This window comes from Canis aureus, chromosome 24, assembly GCF_053574225.1.
Source record: "Canis aureus isolate CA01 chromosome 24, VMU_Caureus_v.1.0, whole genome shotgun sequence".
In the NCBI taxonomy this organism is placed as follows: Eukaryota; Metazoa; Chordata; class Mammalia; order Carnivora; family Canidae; genus Canis; species Canis aureus.
The window spans coordinates 34,172,502-34,196,285 of NC_135634.1; the positions used below are offsets into that span (position 1 = coordinate 34,172,502).

Consider the following 23,784-nt stretch of genomic DNA (forward strand, 5'->3'; position numbering starts at 1 on the left):
AATTTCAGAGTAATAATATAGTTTTATAGTATATCTTCTTAGCAATTAAAAGACAAATTAGATCACTTTAGAAAGTATTTGGTGGTACCTCCGGAGTCCCACAATCACAGTCCTCTCCCATTTCTACCACCTGGTTCCCACAGATTGGGATGGATATGATATCAGTGGGCAATGGGGCGTTGAAAAGGCAATTTGATAGTTTGTCTTCAAAGAACTTGTCATAGCTGACACGGCTGCAGGAACTGAAGTCTGTAGGTATGTAGAAGCTATGAAGATGAAGAAAGAGGAAATGGAACAGTCACGCTGAGCATGAAGGGAGCAATATCACATTGAAGATAACACCCGAAACCTGCCCCAAAAGATTAAACCCAATCCGCTGCCCAACTGCTACGTTATGAGCTCATTTGTGCACCTGCATTAGCCATCCTGGATGGACACAAACACTTCCAGCTTAATGGAAAACTATGTCAGATCTCAAAGTGTAGCAACTAGGCTACTGTATAAAAAAAAAAAAAAAAAAAAAAAAAAAAAAGATATTTCTGACTTATCCAGATAAACTTATTCAGCCTTAGGCCATTTTGGTTGTGAAGTCCTAATGGTAGTAAAGTCATATTTATTTATGTGTCTCAGAATTCACTCTCCTCAGAGGAATTACTTTGGACAGAATGTCTTCAGTTCACAAATAAAGCTGAGGTTTAAAAATGCAGGAGTATCTGGGAGAGATAACATAAGATATGTGCCTGGCATGCCACCACAATGCTACTTTGTGGAAGGGTGTGAGAGACTAACCCTAGATTGAGTGAGATGCAACAGGCAAGGAAAACAGATATATAAAGGGGATTGTGGGATTTTGAAAGACAAAATTCCCTGGTAACTTTGTTTAGGCAAGGCAGGAATGTATAATCTCTCTGTCCTCCTGCAAGGATATTCTTCTTTCATTAGATTTTTCTCGAGAACCACTCAATCTGAATTCATTGAAAATTTGATAAATACTAATGATTTCCTGAAACCAGGTCTTGTGCAGATGAGGTGAAGTAAAAAATGTCAATCACCCCAGCAGCAAAGACACAATATGTTTGAATGATGTCTTAGGTAATGAAAAATATTGCATATAGATGAGGAATAATGTGGTTTGGCATAGATATGCATTCATGATTATACTATTTAATATTTAAAAGTTTGAATGTGTTGCTGAAGATGACATGAAAGATAAAGCACAGCCCACGGTGAACCAAAATCAGGGACAGATAGCATCTTCCCAGAGAGCCTCACCTTAGTGCTCTGTCCATCACACATATTGTCGAAGGGCACTTGCAAACATAGGAGTCATGAAACATTCCAAAGTTATGGCCCATTTCATGGGCCATGGTCCCTGCTACTCTAAGCACGTTGCTACTGTGGTCCTAAGAGCAAGAATAGGGAAATAGATCCTCTGGTTTTCAAACTAAATTATCACTCAGGGTATAATTAGTTTTACTAACTGGGGCAGAGAAAATGATTTTACCTTTGGCTTTTTCCCTGCTCACCATTTCTCTTTCTCTTCCTCCCCTTCTCCCTTCCTCCTGCCACATGCATACAGGTACGCATGCACACACGCACACACACACACATACACACACACACACTACTTTGGTACCAAATACACATCACTGGGCACACTGATTGCTCTTTATTCTTGTAAATGGAGAATATTTATAATAAGCAATGTTTTGTGGTTTCCTGCCATGAGATATAGTGACTAAATGTCTTCAACGATGATAAGGAATCAAAAATTTTTTAAAACAATCTACCCCCCTCCCAGGCTTGCTGTTAATGTCTTCTAATTTGATGGGAAGTCTTTGATATGTTTAGCTAAAAGGGACCTGAAAGTGCTTGTTAACCCAGGACTTTAACACCACTGGTATCTCTATCAAATCTGTTACTGCCAAGACTAGATGTCAGTGACTTCTAGACTTGCCCATTGCATGAAGTCCAGCCAATAGCCAACTTCATTACCAGATTATTTCTGATGAGAAGTGTTGGACTGGGAGCTCCAGGTTTTTCAGGAGCAATAAACCAGTCCTAGAGAATCACTGCAGGCTGTAATTTCCCAGTAAGGAGACAGGAATGTGCCAATTACATCCACCCACTGAAACTTGATTTCCTTCTCTACTCCATTCCAAAGAACCAAATCAAGAGATTCATATGGCATGGTACAAGACTAGCAAACAAGGAACATCTGTGTAAGACAGGAAATACTTACAATTCATGATATTGTATCATTCTATCAGGATGAACCTGGTAAACCTTGCTATTTAGTAAAGATGGAGTTACTCAGATGGGGACAAAACCAAACCAAAAAAAAAAAAAAAAAACTAAGAAAAACTGGAGATATGTTTAGATTTTAGACATTGCCTTATTTGAGGTTCCTTAAATTTATGGTATCTCCCTTTAAATAATTATTTTCATAACCTCTATGTTTCTTTCATTTCAGATGAACTCTATTATACGTCTCTAAACTTTAACCACCCCTTGAAGTTTACTTTAAAGCAAATTTCCTGACCAAATTAACCTTCATCAATAATCCTCTTCTCTGGATTCCTACTGCAGCTTTCAATTCTACTATCACATATTATTAAGTAGTGCTTTAAATAGTCTAATTTCTTTTCCAATTTTATGGTAGCTCTTTCAAGTCAGAAAAAAAATATATAAATATATATTTTACTTCTATATATATATATATATATATATATATATATATATATAACGAGAAGTCTGGTGTAAACTTTATCTTTTTTGCTCTGAAATGTGTCTTTTTTTTTCTACCTCAAGATTTCCCCTTTCTTTTTAATTATCATCAGTTTGATTATAATTATGGTATAACTAATTAGGTTTTTTTGGAAAAATGGGTAATTTTTCCCATATATATATATATATATATATATAGAGAGAGAGAGAGAGAGAGAGAAAGAGAGAGAGAGAGAGAGAGAGAGGTCTCTACCACTTAGCAGTGGAGTAGGAACACTATAAGGACCTACCCAAGACACTAAGGAACTCCAGACTGAGGCTTAATAAGAACAAAAGAAAATATCCCCTCTGATCAAAAGCCTAATCATCATCAATAACAGGTAACAACTAGCTATTGAGAGATTCAATAGCATAAACTCTCTGGGGAATCCAGGAAAGACCTACAGATGAGTGTGAAACACACACTGAGAAAAATCCCCTGAAAACCAGCCCTCACCCTAAATACAAAACAATGTTAGAGCAATTTAAAGCATGTGATGTACTGAAGGCAATCATAGCAACAACAACAAAATCCCAAACCCAGCTCAACTCCTGCTACAGTGATTCAAATCCTCACACAAGAGGCCCAGCAGAAGGAAAGAAATGATCATTTCCAGGCCAAAAATTATATACACACACACACCTCAGATTAGTGTCTTTCACAGGATGTCTGACTTTCAACAAAAAATAATAAGCATCCAAAAGAAAGAAAAGCAATACCCTGCCAATCAACAGATCCAGATTCATATCTGACACAGATGTTAGAACTATCAGACAACACTTCAAAACAACTATGATTAATATGTTAAAAGCTCTAGTGGAAAAGATGAATATCACACAAATCTGGATGAGAACTTTCAGCAGAGCTAGACACCATAAGAAAGACTCAAATGGAAATGCTAGAAATGAAATAGACAGTAACAGGTGAATGAGGTATTCAACAGGCTTAAGAATAGATTCGGAATAGCTGAGGAAATAATCACTGGTCTTAATAGTTCAACAAAAATTAACCAAATGGAAACACAAAGTTCAAAAAGAATAAAAAAGAAAACAAACAGCAGAACAGAGCATACAAGTTTTGAGGGGCAATATAAAATGGTCACAGACATACGTATCCCTGGAAGAAAAAGGGGATAGAATGAAATAGAAGAAATATTTGAAGAAGTAATGGTTGAGAAACTTCCAAAACACATCAGATACAAGCCCGTGGTCCAAGAAGTTCCGGGAACACTAAGTGGAATAAATTACCCATTTAAAAAAAAAAAAAACCCTACTTAGTTATACCACAATTATAATCAAACTGATGAAAATTAAAAAGAAAGGGGAAATCTTGAGGTAGAAAAAAAAGACACATTTCAGAGCAAAAAAGATAAAGTTTACACCAGACTTTTCATCAGGAACTCTGCAATCCAGCAGACAGTGAATTGAAATCATTAGAAGTGCTCAAAGAAAAACCCAGAATTACAAACCCAGTGACACTATATACAAAACAGAAATAGAGATAAAGTCATCTGAAAGTAACTAAAAGAATTCATTGACAGCATACCAGTATTACAAGAAAGTTTTTTTTAAATCTTCTGGTAGAAAAAAATATATATACCAGACAGAAACTTGTAGCTATACAAAGAAATGATGAGTGTTAGGAATGTGATAAGATGAATGTAGGTAAATATAGATAAGAATAATACTATTTTTTCTTATTTTAAATTGCACTGGGAGATGACTAAGAAAAACTAATAATAATATATTGTGTATTTATAATGTACGTGAAGTTAAACACATGATAACAATAGCATAAAAAATGGAAGGGAGTAACTAGGGGTATACTGTTGTACAACAACTCCAGAGTATTTCTTTTTTTAAAAAGATTTTTATGTATTTATTTTTTTAAAGAGACAATGTGCAGGGAGGAAGGGCAGAGGGAGAGGGAGAGTCTTAAGCAGACTCCACGTTGCACAGAGAGCCCAATGTGGGGCTCTGTCTCATCACTTAGATCATGAACTGAGCTGAAACCTACAGTCTGATGCTTAACCAACTGCACCACCCAGGCGCCCTGAGAACAAAAGTATTTCAAGGTATAAACAGACAAATGGAGCTGTATAATAAACCAGGGCAACCATTAAAAATAAACAAAGAGAGATAACAATGAAAAGCTAATAATGGAAATAAATAAAATTATTTTCAAAAATCCTTAATCCTAAGGAGAGCAGAAAAATGGAATATGATGGAATATCAAACATGTAGCAAGACGGAAGCTTTTAGTCCAATAATATCAATAATTATATTACATATAAGTGATTTAAATACAACAAATAAAAGACAGAGAATGTCAAATTAGATAAAAAGTAAAGCCCAAGTATCTACTGTCTACCAGAAACCTTTAGATGTAGAGAAAAATATATGCTGAAAATAAAAGTAAGGAAAAGGTTGTATCAAGCAAACTTTAGCCACCCACAAAATGTTGGAGTAACTATAATGATATCAGAAAAAGTAGACTTCAGAACAGGAACATTTCAGGAAAAAAGAGAAATATAAAATAATAAATACATTAATTCTCCAAAGAGACATGATAACTCTATTTGTGATTTTGCTTAACAGAGCTTCAAAATACATTAAGGGATAACTTATAGAATTGAAACAATAGACAAATATACAATTACACTTGGATACTTAACCATTCTTTCTACATAAATTATTCAAAAGAACTGAACAACAGGATAAATGAACTTGATGTAATTGACAATTACAGAACACTCCCTCTACTAACAGCAGAAGACATTCTTTTTCAAGTTCACATGCAGTATTGATCAAGAACAAACCTCAAAAAGGTTTAAAATATCAAAAGTTTACTAAGGAAAATATTTTGTAAATACTTTTCCCAGACTATTAGGGACTGAATTGTGCACCTCCCACCCCAGTTCATATATTGAAGCCTTAACCTCCAATGTGACTGTATAGGGCTTCTAAGGAGGTAATTAAGGTTAATAAGACTGTACTCCTGGGTCCTTAAAACAACAGGACTGAAGAGAAAGGGATGTGTGCTTCGAGGAAAAGCCATGTGAGGACAGCAAGAAGGTGGCCATCTGCAAGCCAATGGGGGAGACCTGAGGCAAAGCCAAACCTACCAACATCTGGATCTTGGAATTTTAGCCTCCAGAACTCTGAGAAAATACATTTCTGTTGTTTAAGCCATACACCCAGGGTATTTCGTTATGGCAGCCCTAGTATATGAATACACAGATCATAACAAAACGAAATATAAAAAATCCATAATAGAAATTATTACAGTACACTTCTAAATAATACATGAGTCAAAAAGGAGATCGAAAAAGAAATTAGAAAATATTTTTAACTGAATTAAAATGAAAACACACTTATCTAAATTGGATGGATTCAACTAAAGCGGTACATGGAAGTAAATTTATGCATTAAATGTTTGAATTTGAAAAAAAGTCTCAAATGAACAATCTAAAATTCTTCCTTAAGTAACAGAAAAAGAAGAGAACAAATTAAATGCAGAGAAAGCAAAAGAAATTCAATAATCAAGACAAGAGTAGAAATCAATGAAACTGAAAACAGGAAAACTATGCATAAAGTATCAGTAAAGCAAAGGCTGTTCTTAGAAGTGAATAAAATTAATGAACCCTCACTGAGACTTACCATGAGAAAAAGAGTAAATTACTAATAACATGAATGAGAGAAGACATCACTACAGATATAAAAAATTCTACAGATATAAAAAAGGATAACAGGAATATTGTCAACATATTTATGCCAATTTAAATGAAATGGACATTTTCCTTAGAGACACAAATTATCAAGGCTCAGTCAAGAAAAGATAAATAGCTTGAATAGTACTATATTTGTAGAAGAAATTTTATTTGTAGTTAAGAACCTTTCCATAATGAAAATGTCAGACCCATGTTATTTTACTGATGAATTGTACCAAATATTTTAAGAAGGAATAATTCCAATTTTACTAAAACCTGCCAGAAAATTGAAAAGTTGGGAACATACCAATTTATGTAACCAGATTTACCCTAATAACAAAATCTGAAAAATACAGAAGAGTAAAAGACAACTACAGGCTAATACCCTTCGTGGTTATATAGAATATAGAAATCCTCAAGGTATGTTAGCTTGTTAAATCTAGCAAGATATAAAAAAAATAATGCATTATGGCCATGCTGCGTCTATGCTCGATATGCAAGATTGTTTCAACATTTGAAATTCAATCATACTACCTATCATATCAACACACACACACACACAAACTACATGATTCAGAAAAAAGAGCGTTTGACCAACTTGACTGTAGAACCAACTATTTATCTTCAAGCAAACCTGAACAATGCCAACAGAATGATAAGGAGAGCACATTGTAGACATGAAAGCAAGGCCCACAGTTGTTCCAGAAAGTTTTGTTGCTCTGCAAGAAAGAAAAAAAATTGATGTAACAACGTATGATTCTCAACTATATGCTCTACAGACAATTCATCCAGGACTCTAAATGCTTAACAGAGAAACTCACATTGTAAATAAAAACTTAAATGTTTCCTTCAGGTTTTCAGGTTTTGAATTTGCGTTAGACTTTTTTTTTTTTTTTTTTTTTTTGCGTTGGACTTTTTTTACATGCAATGGTTGTCATATCACCTAAATAGACGTCCCTGGATATAATAATTTTCAATACTTTATTTATATAGATAAATAAATCTTATTTGTACAGTATTATTGTAATGTATGCTTTGTTTTAATTTACGTCTTTCTTTCACATATTTTATATTCAACTGCTTTTGTTTTCTTTTAGTACAGTTTTAGCTATAGTGGGATTTGGAATTTGGGCCCATTCTGGTGGTATTTGTGCTACTGAAGCATTTATGTTAACAAATATTGAAATATTTGTTACTGGAAAGGAATTTGAACCACTTGCATTTAGTTGCATAGATGATTGCTCTGGTCTTTTGTAATTTTAATTTCTTTTTTTTTTTTTTGGTTTTTTTTCTTTTGTAATTTTAATTTCTTTTTTAAGTTTTGTTCAGTTTGTTTTTCTTTCAATTTGTAATGATTCCTTGTGCTGCTTTTGTTATTATTCTGCTATCTGTTCAAGATCCTGGCCCTGGGTTGTCTCTAATAGTTTGCAAAGAATACATTATTTTAAAAATTCCTTAGTAAATGCAGTTACATAAAAATTGAACTTATATTTTCCCACTTATCATTAATAACAGAGAGTATTGATTTTGCCATGCAAAACAAGGAAAAATAGAGAATTTCTTCCTGCTTTACATTTCCTTTGAAAAATTTTCAGATATCTGTTACTTGAAGTGGTATTTTGCAGTATGTATGATATTTTGAAGATTCATGGCGTTCATATCCTCTTCAAAAAGTATGTTATAAAATTACTTATATTCAAAAAAATAAATAAAATAAAATAAAATTACTTATATTCAAATGTGCATTTGTGTAGCTTTAATACCCACTACCAGCTCATTTGCAATAAATAAAATTTTCTCCCATTATGGAGCTAGCTATTTTGGTTCCTCTTTTTAGTGAGTATAGTTGTAACAAGGTTCTTACCCAGTTATGTTGACTTGTCAGGTAAAGGCTATGACTTTCAGTTTATAAGGAAAGGGCAATTATTTCCTTCCATCATATCTAATTGGTACTTTTATCCTGTTTATTCTAGTCTAGTCAGGAAATCTATTTTTTTTTGAAATCTATTCTTGATATTGGATTGCCATTTTGTGCCCTCTTTAATGCCCATTGCCCAGTTACCTCATCCCCCCTCCCCTCCAGCAACCCTGTTTATTTCTTAGGGTTAAGAGTCTCTTGTGGTTTGCCTATTTCTCTGTTTCCATCTTATTTTATTTTTCTTTTCCCTCGCCTATATTCATCTGTTTTGTTTCTTAAAATACACATATGAGTGAAATCATATACTATTTGTCTTCTCTGACTTATTCCACTTAGCATAATACACTCTAGTTTACATAATAGACCATGTCATTGCAAATGGCAAGATTTCATTCTTTTATCCATTCATCTGTTGAAGGACATCCGGGCTCTTTCCATATTTTGGCTATTGTGGACATTGCTGCTATGAACATTGGGGAGCAGTGCCCCTCTGAATCACTATTTTTGTATCCTTTGGATAAATACCTAATAAATACTGTGTGATTTCTAAGCTTCAGTTATGAGAAATCTGGAAGCTTTCTCTTGGTCCTCTTTGAAAGGTTCTTCTAGGGGAAAACTGGTCACCTTGCAAAATATCTGGAACCCTGAGACTGCCATGCTGGAAGGAGTCCAAGTTAGCTACATGAGAGCTATGTATACGGAGATGACCAACAAGTGCCTGTGCTTCAGCCATATCAGGCAAGGAAACAGACATTTAAGAAGACTTCTTTTTAGGTCAGGAAGTTATGGGCTGATATGTTATGTGTAGTAGATAACCAGCACAGAGTATTAATTAATTCTTATTTCCTGTAACAACTCCTGTTTTCTTAGGAAGTAAAACTTGAATAATTTTGTCATTCCTTGTGGCTTCCTTCTATCTGATTCCAGCTGCAAACTATCCAGTAGAATTTTCTTGATTTCTTTTGCGGGATATGCTCAGCAGTCTTGTCTAATTTATAATCACCAGATTTACTTCTCATTTTTCTTTTTTTTTAATTAGTCATTTTAAAAGCAGGATGGTAGAGGTGTGGGATTAGAATGTCATATGCGATTTTCTTTCTATCCTAGAAGTTTGTCCTGACTAGTGCTTAAAGCTGATCAGGTGTTCTAAAACATTGAAACAAAATTTCTCTTGCCATTATCTAAACCTGTCATTCCTTCCTGTATACCCACTCAAAACAGACAAAATTCCAATGAATCATTGCTAAGTTGTTAGCTTTTCTTTCAAAATAAAAGAACAAGGTAACTAAGGTAAGACCATATTCACCATAAGATTCAAATGAGTACATTTTAAACTTTTAACCCCACCGTGTAAGCCATTTCCTCTTACCCTGTACCCTGAGATACCACTTGCTTTGTCAAGGCTTTGGTAAGTTTCTATGCAAAATACCACTTAACATATAGAGAGGAAAACCTATACATACGTGATTAACTGAGCGATATCATGAGGTTTTCTTTTTCGGAGGACACTTCCCCTCCATTTGGAAAAATTTTCCAGGGTGGAGCTTGCATTTGGGGTTATCTTTATTTTATCCTCATCATTCCAGATTTCTATACCGACTAAGGCCACATGAGTATTCAGCTTTTTATAAAGCTGTCCAAAGAGAATACATGTCAAAAGAACGACATAATGGTTGTATTATCTTTCAATATTTTCAATGCACTTTACATTTTCGAACTTAATAATAGCAGCACTGTAAAAACCTTCTTTCCAAACACACTTGTGAAATGTACCTGTGTTGCAAGGCAGACACTCTTAGCTATTTCAGGCCAGAGAACTCTTTTTTTCGAAACAAAATTCCCACGAAAACAAACTTCTCTTGCTTGCAAACTCAAGAAACATTCTAATTTTCTGTTAGTAGTTCATTACTATGACTTCAATTTGAGTGTATTTATGAAGTTAAGTGCACTTGCTTTGCAATGTTCTGAGTCATAGCAAGGTTGACGCAGTGGTTTGAACTCCAGGAAAGGAACATGCTATAAGAAGAGTCCTGCGTCTGTGAGTCACAATAAAGTAAGTGATCCTCTAATTCTTAAACCTGGACCGAACCAAATAATCTATAATGCACAGAGGATAACCTTTACAAATAATGAGCTAAACTTAGAGACAATATGCTTACTCTAAAAACAAAAGTTGAAATTGCTACTATAGTTTACAAAACTGTGCAGTGTAGGTTAGAGTGTAAACTTCTAGTTATTAGATGAACGAGTTCTGGGGATCTAGTGTACCACTTGGTAGTGATAGTTAATAATACTATCTTAATTACTTCAGCATTGGTGAGAGTAATTTTTAAATGTTCTCTCCACAGAAAAGAAATGGCAGCTATGTGACATGATGGAAGTGTTAGCTCACCTATGGCAGAAATCATTTTGCAAGTAAGCATATCAAATCAACACACTGGACTCCTTAAACTCACTGAGTGCTGGATGCCAATTATGTCACAATAAAGCTGGGGAAGAAAACACTGCACAGTGACAGGCTTTCTCATGGGGCAACTTCTGGCTGAGAAACCTGAAGAAATGGTTTTAAGTAGCTTAGAAAACAATAAGAGCATCGAGGAATGCAATTATCATCAAAAGAAAAGTCAGAATCTCACCAGATGAAAGCCCTCCCCTTGACGAGTCCCTCAACTTCCTGTTTCCATTCTTGCTTTATTTCACTCACCTGACAAAAGTCCAGTCCTGGTTCAAACAATTCCTCCCTACATCTCTCCTGCACCCTGCTCTGGAACACAGTACATTCTGCTGACTGCTTTCACTTGGAAGCCATCACTATCAACCTCAAGTAGTCTTTACCAGTCTCAGTGAACCTGCTGCATTTCCAAAATCTATTTACTCTCAGAGGCTTCTGCACATTTTTTTTCATGCTCACTCTTCTGTTTTTAGAAATTGTGACACTCTCTATTAAAACCTCACTTGAGCAGATACCTCTGCTTCCAAATTCACTCAGAGCAATCAGAAGCAAATGTCTACCTTCTGACCTATACCTATTCAAACAATCTATGCCTCCCCTTCTTTACTATATGAATCAATGCTGTGAGCCTAACCTTTCCACTAATGCACTAGATCTCCCATTTCTTCTCAAATCAAGGAGATTATTCCAGTAATCCTTCCATCTTCCTTGCAATTCTATGCTTAGTCTTCCACGGAATCATTCCCATCAGCATAAAAAGGGTGACCCATCATGGTGGGGGGACAGTTTTATAGCCTCTCCCCCTATCACATATTCTCCATTCCATTCCTCTGCTCCCATTTACAGCAAAACTTCTGAAGAGGATTTTCTGTATCTTCTCTCTCTAATCCCACTTCCTATTCTCATTGGACTCACTCTAATTATGCCTTGTCCTCTTACACTCCACAGAGACTTGTGTCATCCAGTTGACCAATAACTTCTACTTTGTTAAATCCAATGGCCAATCCTGAGTAGCAACTAACATCATTGATCATTTCTTCCTTTGATAGAGTTTTGTTTCAGGTAGCTTCCAGAACAGCACTATCCACTATCCCCTGGTTTTCCTTGAAACTCATTGTCTACTTTTTCTTGGTCTCTGTCAATTTCTCCCATACTCTGATCAATCTTCAAAGAAGCACCTCAAGGATCTGTTCTCAGTCTCTTAGTCTCTTTTCTACTTATCTACACCCACTCCTTTGGTTATCTTATAAGAGGTTTGGTAAGGTTAGTCTCTAAAGTTCCATAGAAAATGCTTCAGACTTTAAGGCTGCATGGTTATAACTACTCACCACCACTGGCACTATAATAGAAAAGCAGTCATAGATGTGTAAACAAATGAGCTTGGCTATGTTTCATTAAAACTGCTTTTATAAAGGCAGAGGCCAGATCTGGTCCACAGGCTATAGTATGCTGACCCATGTTTTGTGCTAACTGTATGTTTTAAAGACTTATGGATTTATATTTCCACCCAAACCTTGCCCCTGAACTCCAATAAATCTTGTATATCTAGCATTTTCACCTGGGAATCTTTCTTTCCTTCCTTTTTTTTTTTTTTTTTGGCATCCATGAATCTTTGCTTTAATCTGCATTGATTCAAAATTTTACAATCATATAACCTGGCACATACATGTTACTAGATGCTACACATGTGGAAGGCATTGACAATATGGACAATATGTCTACCCTTCATCTCAGGAAATTTCCTAGTATTATTTCTCTGATTTTTGAAATTTAAAGTCTCTAATATTTTCATTTTTAAATGTAAAAATGTCACATGAAACATCATGCATATATTTTAAAAAATTACTTAGTCATAGGACACTTTTAATAAAACTTAGCAATCCACTGTTCATTACTACCCCCACTAAGAAGCAATAATATTTTTGTTGAGATATAATTGACATATAACATTATATTAGTTTTAAGTAAACAAAATAATGATTTGGACCTAAGCCTTTATACAAAAAAAGGTCTCAAATTGAATGTGTCCAAAATGGAAATCCTCATCTTGCCTTTGAGTCACTATCCCCCACCATATTACCCATTCTTAAAGTTGCTCAGGCCCAAATCCTCAATGTCCCTTGACTCTTTTTTTTCTTATACTTTTCATCTCTCATCTACCTCATCTACTCTGTTGACTCTAACCAGAGATCAGCTATTCTCAATAGACCTACTACCACTGCTTTTTCTCAAGCCACCATCATCTTTTGCCCTGAATCAAGTAATGATTTCCCTATCCGGTTTTATTTCTGCCAATTGCTTTCCTTCAGTTTATTTCCAACATAATGGCCAATACAATCTTTTAAGAACACACATCTGAACGTCTTACACCTCAGCAGATTCTCCCAATGTCTTCCTCACCCATGAATAACAAAGTCCTTAAACAGGCTTACCAGGAGTTGAAGGTTCCAGACACTGCTACCTGTCAGATATCATTTGCTCCCATCCTTGCCCTGACTTACTGCATGCCAGCCACAATGGCCTTCCCCCTGTTCCTCAAATATGATGATCTAGGTTCTGTCCTTAGAACTTCACTCTGCCTTGTTGTCCCTCCCCAAGGATCAGGCACTTCTTTCTCTCCCTTCCTTTCTCTACTCAAATGTCACCTTGGACACCTTGGAAATGGCCTTCCCTCTTTAACACAATACCAAGAGGAACCTCTCTCTCTCTCTTGTTTTTACACTGCCTTTTTTTTTTTTAATAGCACTTATAATCACCGTTCTACATACTTTTTATTTGGTGTGTTTATGTTTGTCTTGAACAAGAATGTAAACTCCTTGAAAGGTTATTTGTCGGTTTTGTTCCCCACTTTATTTCTGTCATCTAGAAAAGTCCCTGTCATGGAGCACCTGGGTAACTCAGTCGATTAAGCATCTGTCTTTGACTCTGGTCATGATCCCAGGGTCCTGGGATCGAGCCCTGCATTGGGCTTCCTGCTCAGAGGGGAGCCTGCTTCTGCCTCTCTCCCTGCCTGCAGTTTCTCTGCTTGTGCTCTCTCTCTCTCTCTCTCTCCCTCTCTCTGTCAAATAAATTAATAAAAATATTTAAAAATAAAAAAGAAAGAAAAGCTCCTATCACAAAGAAGATGCTCAATTAATATGGCCAGTTTGGAGAGTTCTTTAAAAAGAGTCAGCATTATCTTTGTGGTGAAGAGACAAGATATGGATGGCATTGTTCATTAAATGTGATTTCAAACCTTCATTTTCTCTCTATTCTTAGAGAATTTGCAGGCTTTTACAAAGAGACTCACCCACTTACGTAGGCAGACTAACTGTATGTTCAACTAACAAGACATTAAGATTTAAAAAGAAGGGATACAGAAGTCATTTTTAAAGGGTTTTGTTAATTAGATGATAAAGTCTTATTTACAGACCAAAATCAAAATCTTTTCAATTGAAATGGACTTTGAAATCCAACGAGACCAAGTTAAAAATCTTATCTCTAGCATTTCCTAACTCTGATTTTAGGAGTTACTTTGCTTCCCAGAATCTAATTCTTCAGATATAAATTAGGTTTAGGAATATCTCAGAGTTATTTTGATGATTCAGTGAGATGATATAGTGAAAGATGCTACTGTGCCAGAATTTGGCTGATTATATTTGTTTTTTCATGGTCTTCTGTACATTGGCTTCCTGTGGGGATTTGCTGGCCAGTGATGTCTCCCCAGACTTTAAAAAAAACAAAAAACAATTCAAACCAAACCATCTCTTCTACTTTCATCAACCTGAGAATAGTGTGGCAAGTAGGTGAGAAACATCTCTATCATATAATAGTAATATTCAATTAAGTAGCAAAAGTTCAAGGACCAATTAGCAATTTTAGTCTTAGGAGTATTGACTTTATCTCGCTGCTTCATAAGCATTCATAGAAACACCCAAATTGTTAAAATTACACTTAATAAAGTATACCATACCATGTTGACATAATTGGCCATTTCAAACACCCTCTTTCTTATTTTCTCTCGATCTTGATTGTACTTTTTAAACTAAAAAACAAAAAACAAAACCAACCATGACAAAATATGGGCACTGATAGAAATGAGTATAATTGGAAGGTAAAAAAAAGAAAAGGCAACTTCAGTTTATTTTTACTTATCAGTGGTTATAATTAACAATCAGTTATAAAAGGTAACAGTTAAAAGCTAGAAGCAAAATGCTTCCTTATTTCTTTAGCTAAACTAAAGCACTTTCAGAGTAGAGATGATGTTTACTCCTGAAGTAGTAGCTCAGTGTAACGTTCTAGGGAATTATTCCAAATAAATTTCCATTTAAATACCATGATTTCATAAACTGTGCAGAATCAGTGTAAGGAATAGCTTATTCATTTAAAAAATGTATATGAATGGTAAATGGCAAATGAATTTAGTATAATGAGAAGCCAACCTTTAGGGCCCAAACAAATTAACTTACTCATATTATCATAGCACAAAACTTTTCCTTTTGAGATCACACACATGTAAATGTTAGGTTTCTAATATATGAAACTGCATTCTTGTAAAATAATATAAACAATGTATATTACCAAAGAAAATCCTTTTTTAGAAGATTCCATTCATTAGTCTTGTACATTTATCACTCCTTGATGAGGATAAACTCTAACTTACCAGCGATTTTACTGCTTAATAAAAGACAAAATGACAAAGGTATTTAATTGGAAACAAAGTTGGAGACAATAATAAAGGATAAAGTGCAAAAAATTGACTTTATGTATATTATATCAGGTGCACATTCCTGAAAAGGAGAAATCATATCATTATATTTCAAATTTCCTAGAATAAGAACATTTCTTAGAAAAGAATAATTCATATTCATGATTTTTCAAAACTGATCCATATGTTTAATACTTCCCATAACAAATTATATAAAAGGGGATTTTAAAAGACACATTTATCTGTTATAATTACCTCACCATTATCCAGGACCAAATAATATTCTATGTATTTCTTACGTTCTGGACCCTTCTGGTCATTTGATTTCTGTAATAAATATAAAAAAGAAAATTACTGAGACAACATCATTCTCTGCAAGAGTCATCCTTTTATTTGAAATGAGTAATTTTATAAAATATTGTTTTTTAAAAAAAATTATAAAAGGTCTGGCAATAAAGGAAAACATACCATTTTAACTCTAACTAAGGAACCATAATTATCCACAGACAAGGCTCAGATATCAGAGCTTGAAGGGACATCAGTGGTAATCTAGTCTGACCCCTTCAATTTGCCAGAATTTAAATGATTGCACAGCTAACTCATAGGTCTGCAAAGTTTGGATTGTTTTTTTTAACAATGGGCTGTCTCCACTATTCCTGCCCTGAAATAGAGAGACTCTGACTTCAGCACCCTTCTAGAGTTCTCTTGTTGTCCTTGTTGCTGTTGTTGTTGGTGGTGGTGGTTTTAAGTAGCCTTTTATCCCCCTCCCAATGAGCACCCCCTTCCTTAGCAATGGGCAATGCCCAGAGCCACCATGGTACCTAGTCTGCTCTTTTCTCCTCAGACAGAGCTGAATCTCTTTCCCACATTCGAAGCTTCCCTATTTTCTGTTCCTTTTTCTCCACAAAACAAAACAACCATAACAAAAGGTACATTTCATAGTGGATTGTTTCACTGAAAAGTAGCAGATACATTATTCATACTAAATAATAAACTATCAAAGTTTATTATGTTGCATTTCTGGAAGTGCTTGTCTTTTTTTTTTTTTTTTTTTTTAATTTTTATTTATTTATGATAGTCACACAGAGAAAGAGAGAGAGAGGCAGAGACACAGGCAGAGGGAGAAGCAGGCTCCATGCCGGGAGCCCGACGTGGGATTCGATCCCGGGTCTGCAGGATCACGCCCTGGGCCAAAGGCAGGCACCAAACCGCTGCGCCACCCAGGGATCCCGAAGTGCTTGTCTTTTAACAGGTAAGTAAGCTTCCATTAGCAAGAACACATTACTGAAAGTAGACTTTTAGGTGTAGTCCAATGAGCCACACACTTCCCTCCCAGGGTCCAGAGGAGCAGCATATTCATTAGCACATAATCTGTGCTCTAGCACAGTACTCCGGTGCTGTGGCCACTAAGAATAAGGCAGTGAAACAGAAATGGTCTGTAGTATAAGGAGCTCCCGCTCAGCAAACAGGCAGAGATAAATCAGGTGGTGATTAGTTCTATGCAGAGGATTAAATGGAGTTATGTGGAATTGAGTGATGAGGTAGTTATTTTAGAATAGATGGTTAGGGAAAGCTCTGAGGAGTTGGTCATGCAGCAGACATATTAATGAAAATGAGAAACCAGGCAAGGGAAGATAAATTGGAAGATAATTCCAGCAGAGAAAAAAATGAACAAAAAGACTGAAGTGAATTGATATTGACATGATTAAAGCCCAGGAAAAAAAGTCTATGTTTGTCAGAACATAATAGGGGAAGTCGTCAGTGGGTGGGGAATAGAAGGTAGAGAGATTACAAAGGGAAGTGGGGCCCTAATCATACAGGGATTTGTAACTCACTGTCATCCCTCCTCTGTTTGATCTCTCCATACCAGTGACCCTCATAAAAGCTCAACCCGGGGCCCCATTCTTTATCCATAGATCCTTCCCATCCTGTATTACACCTTCTTTAAATAGGAACTCTATCTATTTCATGCATTCATTCAAGTGTCTAATACCACAAACTTAATGTGGTCAAAATATAACTACCAATTCCCAAACCTCAGACAAAACTTGCTTCCCCCTCATTCTTCCTATCTCAGTTAACAATACTATCATTCATCATTTGCTCTGGCCCAAGTCTAGAAATTATCCTTGATTCTTTTATCCTTCATCTCTAGGAGTAGTTCTGGGTTCCTAGATAACACATCAATGGTAGAATTTAAACCCACAACAAACTGAACCCAAAGGAGATTTTCCTTTATTTAGACTCATTCTACCCAGTTCTTATGGATTCTGGGAACATTTAGAAGATATGATTGGATATAAAGTGTCCCCTGAAGGATATGAAAGTAATTATGGCAATAACTTTTTATGTACACCTTATGGTTTCAAACAGGCCATATTCATTTTTCTTCTGTGACTGTAACTTGAATTCATATATGGAAGATTATTCTAAGTCCCTCTGGGCATAGCCTGTACTTAATTTTGCTCCCTACTACATTCCCACCACCTATGGCAAGAAAGAAATCTGTTGAGTGAGTTCATTTATGAAGACAGTAGGATATTTTATGTCAAAGTAATAATACTTAAACCTTTTTTGTATGTTGTAGTATTGTCAATATTGGCTGTTTCTAGAGGGAAAGGCTTATATATATATACTTCTTTTTAACCCTGGCACATTGTTGTTGATAATAGCTAATCTGCAAATACTTATTAAATAAATCATCAGTGTACAACAAAGTTCTGATGTCTACAGCCTACCATAGTACTAAGAGTTCAACAATGACTATAAAGCTTCCCTTAATTGTAACTACTAAGACTGGAACCCTGGGTAGCCAGGACAGGATACATGAGAGCACTGCAAATAAAAAATAAAAGTAGGCATACCACCAGTCTGGTGGCCACACTCTGCCGAGATCCATGTGCCCACAATATGTTATCCATCCCACAGGTGCTGTTAGTCTTCTTTTCATGGGGATCATACTTGAAAAGTGCATGTTCCTGCCCATCATCATTGGTGGGGCTTAAAGGTTCAATGAGGTATTTTTGATCTCCCTGACTGAAGTAGCCCCTGAAAAACATGAGAATCCGGGCTTTTTAAAAAATATTTCTGCTTTTGAGTGCTATAGACTTATAGACTCCAAAAAGTTACCAATACCACATAATTTCAAGCTCATGGCAGTAGAATATACTGTAACATTGCAGCTAAAGATACCTAGAGATGACCTAAACTTATTTTTTTTCCTCCCAACAAATGGGACCTATTGGGAAGAAGTGACTACTGTAATGTCACATAGCTAACTTACATCAGTGCTGACACTAGAATGGAAATTTCCTGATTCTTACCCAGTGGTCTTCCAATTCTAGTACCTTGTCTGCTCTACAGGTGCACTGAAAAATGAAGAATTTGGGGTCTGAAAAAGAAGAGTTAAGAATCTGTGTCTATAACTTCTTAGCTATGATACAATGGGAAGATTACCTAACCTCACATAGCCTCTCTATTTATAACATTAGCATAATACCTACCCAATAGAATGATTATTAATATTGAAGAACACAATAAATAAAGCACATGATCAACAAATGTTACCAATTTCTTCTCAATTATCTCTGCTGAAGCCCCAAGCTAAGAGTCACTTAATATTTAGGGAGCACCCATTATACATTAGTCACTGGATTAAGGGCAGACAATAAGATAGAATCATGGTTTCTTTTCTCATGAAGCTTATAGTCAAATGAGAAAGATGTATGTGGAACAAATAGTCACATCTGACCTATAAACAATACAATTATATGACATATATGAAATACTCATAATTACAGATAACTGCTAGGATGAAAAAGTATAAGAATATATAATAGGAGACTGGCTGAAGTGTACACAGAACTAGAAGACAAGAGTAGATATGAGGAGATAAGTAGGTGGTCTGTTGCAATGGTTTGATAAAGGATCATGGTAGTTTGGACTAAGATGTGCCAGTAGAGAAAGAATGTAGTGAATAATCTCAGCAAATATTTAGAACATATAATCAATAGGGCTTAATAATGGGTTGAAAATGGGTAGCTGAGAGTCAAAAAATCATCAAGGAATTTAGGTTTCTGGATGGGACAAGTGGTTGGTTATATTATTTACTCAAATCAGGAACACTGAAAAAAAAAATCAGGAACACTGGAAAAATACAAGATCTGGGAAAAAATCACTAGTTTGATTTGAAGTTCATTAAGATTTACATTTCATTAATCTATCCAGATATGGAAGAGATACTGATAGAGGAAAGACAAGATTAGATAATCAAGTCTGGGCATCAGAAGAACTATCTCACCGTAGACAGATGTCTGGGGAGTCATTAATATACAGAAGAAAAGAATGGCATGGGCATGGTTAGGACAAGCTTAAGAAAGAGTTTACAGTAAAGAGAGAAGTTTGGGGGAAAAAAAGAGAGAGAGAGAAGGTTGGAGAAGAGCTCTCATTCCCTAAAAGGTTAGACTCAAAAATCTGTAATTTGAAAACAAGCAGACAAACATACACATCGCTGCAAGCAATTCAAATGTGTAAATTTACAAGCCACTATCAAGAGAAGCCCTGTTTCTTTTTAATTTCAAAATCCTGTAATCCTTCAGATTCATATTTAACTACAGTATGATTCATCATATTTGAGATTATTCAGGTTTATTAAAACACTCACACTCTGCCCACTAAAACAGGTATACACAAACCGTTCATGAAGGCTTACCTTAGACCCCTACATGTGCTGATGCTAGCATCTGAAACCTTTTCATTAATGATGTGTCCTTGGTAATAGCAGTCATCCTAAATAAATGGAAATGGGGGTTTTGTAAAGGAAAGTGCATGTTTCTGAGATCCACTATGAAATTTTAACTTGAAATCTTGAAACAAGATCTATATTGTTTCCAAACCATTTTATGCTGAACAACAATCAACTCAGAGATGTAAAAAAATGGTCAAGAAGTTTCTTATGGTTAAAATTTTTAATATTTAGTTAATTAACCCAATGCTTAATGAGAATTTCCTAAATAAATATTGGTTTTGCAGAAAAAGGACAATGGTGGTGAATGCAGTTTGGTAGAGACAAACTTATAGATAGAAGTTTAAAATCTGAGCCTTCAAAACATCAGACAATCATTCTCTCCCTTGGCTGATTGCTCATTAATGTTTTTTTTCTGACACCTGTAAGCTCTTTCCAGTGAATGGGTTATTGAGACTACGTTACTATTCTTGATTTATTCAAAGAGTTTCAGCAGATTAACTGGGTTAGTGTAACATCCACTTCTCTATATAGCCAAATGCCCAATCCTAGCACTTTTCCATGTGGATGTACTTTAATCAAGCACACCTTTCTACTTTGAGACAGATGAAGTACTGGCCCACATAAATGTCTAAGTTATCACTATAGAGAGAATGCGTGAAGGCCTTCCATGGAAAAATGGAGCTCTAAAAAGATGGCAACAATAGAATATACCCCCACACACACTACTTCACACGCCATCTTCTCTAAATAAGAGTCAAGAATAAAAAATATTTTCAAAAAACAGAATTGTATAATTCTGTCATTGAGGAAATAGTCTTGAGTTCAAGAGACAGAATGATCTACAGAGGTGATTGGCGTTGACTAAGAACACAAGATGTAATGAATTCTTCACTCTTCTAATGAAAATGAGAGGTTCGTTCCCACTCTCCTCTTCCAGTTGGAAGGCAGGGAATGCCTTTGTTCTTGTCAAACTGTACAGATTTCAAAGTATCTATTAAGAAATTACTACTGCTGGAAATAGAAGATCTATTAAGAAATTACAACACCAATGTTGTAAATGTTGTTTCACTTTCACTATTTTTTTGGCAATGACACTGCCTTTGGGTGTGTCAACTGACAATGATTCTAAGATGCTCTTTTACCATGATTTGTGGGCTTGTGGTGATCTCCTCTCCAGTGGAATTATAATGTGTTTCCGTGTAACCAGGAGCAAGGAGACCACTGGAATAAAAAAAAAGAAAGAAAAAAATTCAGGCTACTCATGCTAATTGAAAAGTGTTGTGATCAGGCAAAAGCTTCCATTGGATGTGCAGGAAAGTTTAACTCCTTCTCCAAAGCTCTCAAAACTAGTCCAAGCATGAAGAGGATGCTTACAACGCAAACACTGAGAGGGCTAGAGACATTCCTGAGCAGAGTGGAATAGTGTCTGCTTTCTCATCAGGCTTTGATACTTCTCAGGGGGGATATTTGAAGAAGAAATGTAACTGAGAAGGGTAGAGTTGCTAAAAATGATTGGAAAGAGCAGTGCTCCTCACCAGTTTACTGTAACTACCTTTCCCCCTGTCCTGTTTCAGTTCCCTGCAAAGGCTAGCAACTATAGCAACTGAAAGTTTCTTGGGAACTGCTTGCGTTTAGTAGTTGGGGCCCTTCTGGCATTTTCACTGAGCTTCTCAGAATTCTTTCAACTACCCAGAAGCATGTAGGAGTCTGGATATATATATATATATATATATATATATATATATATATATATATGATTTTATTTATTTACTCATGAGTGACAGAGAGAGAGAGGCAGAGACACAGGTAGAGGAAGAAGCAGTTTCCCTGCATGGAGCCAGATGCAGGACTCAATCCCAGGATCCTGGGATCACAACCTGAGCTGAGGGCAGACACTCAACCACTGAGCCACCCAGGTGACACAGGCTGAATATACTTTTTAAAGAGGCAGGGCAAGGAGGAAAGGGTGTAACCAGTATATGTTAATGCTATCTCTTTATCAGCCACTGAGTTAGACAATTTACATAGATCACTCTTTTAACCCTTTCTGCAATCCTACAAGGTAAAGATGACTCACTTTATGTTTCAGAGGAGATGATACAGTTCCAGTGGCAAAAGATCATATCTAGGTCTGCCTAAAATCCACACCAGTACTATTTCCATCCTGCCACACTGTTTCCAAAGGTCATCAGTTATTTTTTTTTTCTTTTTTTGGGAAAGGCAATAGTCTATTTGAGAGAAAACATCTTGCTGTGCTGTATAAAATAGTTTAAGGATTGAAAGCACAAAATTAGAGGAGAAAACAACTTTTGAAATAGTCGAAATATGGGATGATCAAGAACTGAATAAGAGCTGATTGGCAGCCCGGGTGGCTCAGCAGTTTAGTGCTACCTTCAGCCCAGGGCGTGATGCTGGAGACCCTGGATCGAGTCCCACATCAGGCTCCCTGCGTGGAGCCTGCTTCTCGCTTTGCCTGTGTCTCTGCCTCTCTCTCTCTCTCTCTCATAAATAAATAAATAAAATATTTAAAAAATGAGTAAGAGATGAGCCAATGAAACTGGAAAGAAATATTGAATGTAACTGACTAGAGTGAAGAAAATGAGGAACAAAAGGACAATGTAATGCATGAGAAACTGGGTGGGTTAGTGTGTAGCTGGTGGAAGAGCACTGAGGTTGGAATCAGGAGAGTCAAATTCTGGTTTTACTGCTGATTAAGTCTTTGGTCCTAGAATTTATATAATTATATACGCCTTTTTTCTTTTTTTTCCCCTGATGGAAATGGTAACAAATTGTTTTAAAACCTACTCTTTCAGTATTAGAATAATAAACTACAATAATGTAGAGAAGATTTAAAAATCTGCTTTTTCATAGAATTTGATAAAATGTATATCTGCTTGTATCTCATTCATTGTGTTTTATTACTAGAAGGATTGCAACACTAGTAAACTGTTGTTTTACTCAATGCATTTTCACTACTTGGGTAGGAACAACTATTCGGCAAACTCCTTGGGCTGATCGAAAGAAAAAGCATATTAGCAGAGGTTTTTGATAGCTTTAACAGAAACCGCCTCAATTATCCCACTTTCCACATGCTAATTTGCTGTTGGTAAGGATATCATCAGAAGTAAAAACACTTACTTGTTTTTTTTCAAGTAAAGTACTGCAATTTTCCCATTAACAGTCATTTTATACTTCAATTCGGTTTCAAATTTTTCCTGCAAAAATGCACAAACATTTACTGGTAGTTATAAACACATACAAATATTCATTTGGCTGTGTTCATCTTTTTTTATGTTCATCTTTTTAATCATTAGCAAACAATGCTTGTTTTCCTTAATGACAGTCTATATAGTTTATAAAGCAAATGTCTGCTTCTAGCTTCTTTTAACAAATTAAAAACTCTGCCAGCTGGATAGACCAATTACCTGAGACCTTTATATCCACCCATCTATCTATCCATCCACCCAACCACCCATGCATTTTACAAATATTACTTGAGTGTTA

General features: G+C 35.6%; 1 protein-coding gene across 2 annotated transcripts in view; it reads right to left on the reverse strand.

The window, feature by feature from the left end:
* Positions 1-23,784, reverse strand: part of ADAM28 (ADAM metallopeptidase domain 28) — a 55,640-nt gene that overhangs the window by 23,426 nt on the left and 8,430 nt on the right. For both annotated transcript variants that reach the window (XR_013363171.1, XM_077868817.1), the window contains exons 3-12: positions 23,419-23,495; positions 21,423-21,501; positions 20,245-20,321; positions 18,398-18,581; positions 15,789-15,860; positions 14,799-14,870; positions 9,858-10,027; positions 7,111-7,195; positions 1,273-1,403; positions 89-266 (exon numbers count right to left, since the gene is read on the reverse strand). Coding sequence is in view for 1 of the 2 variants with exons in the window: in XM_077868817.1 (XP_077724943.1) it covers positions 89-266; positions 1,273-1,403; positions 7,111-7,195; positions 9,858-10,027; positions 14,799-14,870; positions 15,789-15,860; positions 18,398-18,581; positions 20,245-20,321; positions 21,423-21,501; positions 23,419-23,495 (1,125 nt within the window). In the remaining variant the exon portion in view is untranslated. The remainder of the gene's footprint in view (positions 1-88; positions 267-1,272; positions 1,404-7,110; positions 7,196-9,857; positions 10,028-14,798; positions 14,871-15,788; positions 15,861-18,397; positions 18,582-20,244; positions 20,322-21,422; positions 21,502-23,418; positions 23,496-23,784) is intronic.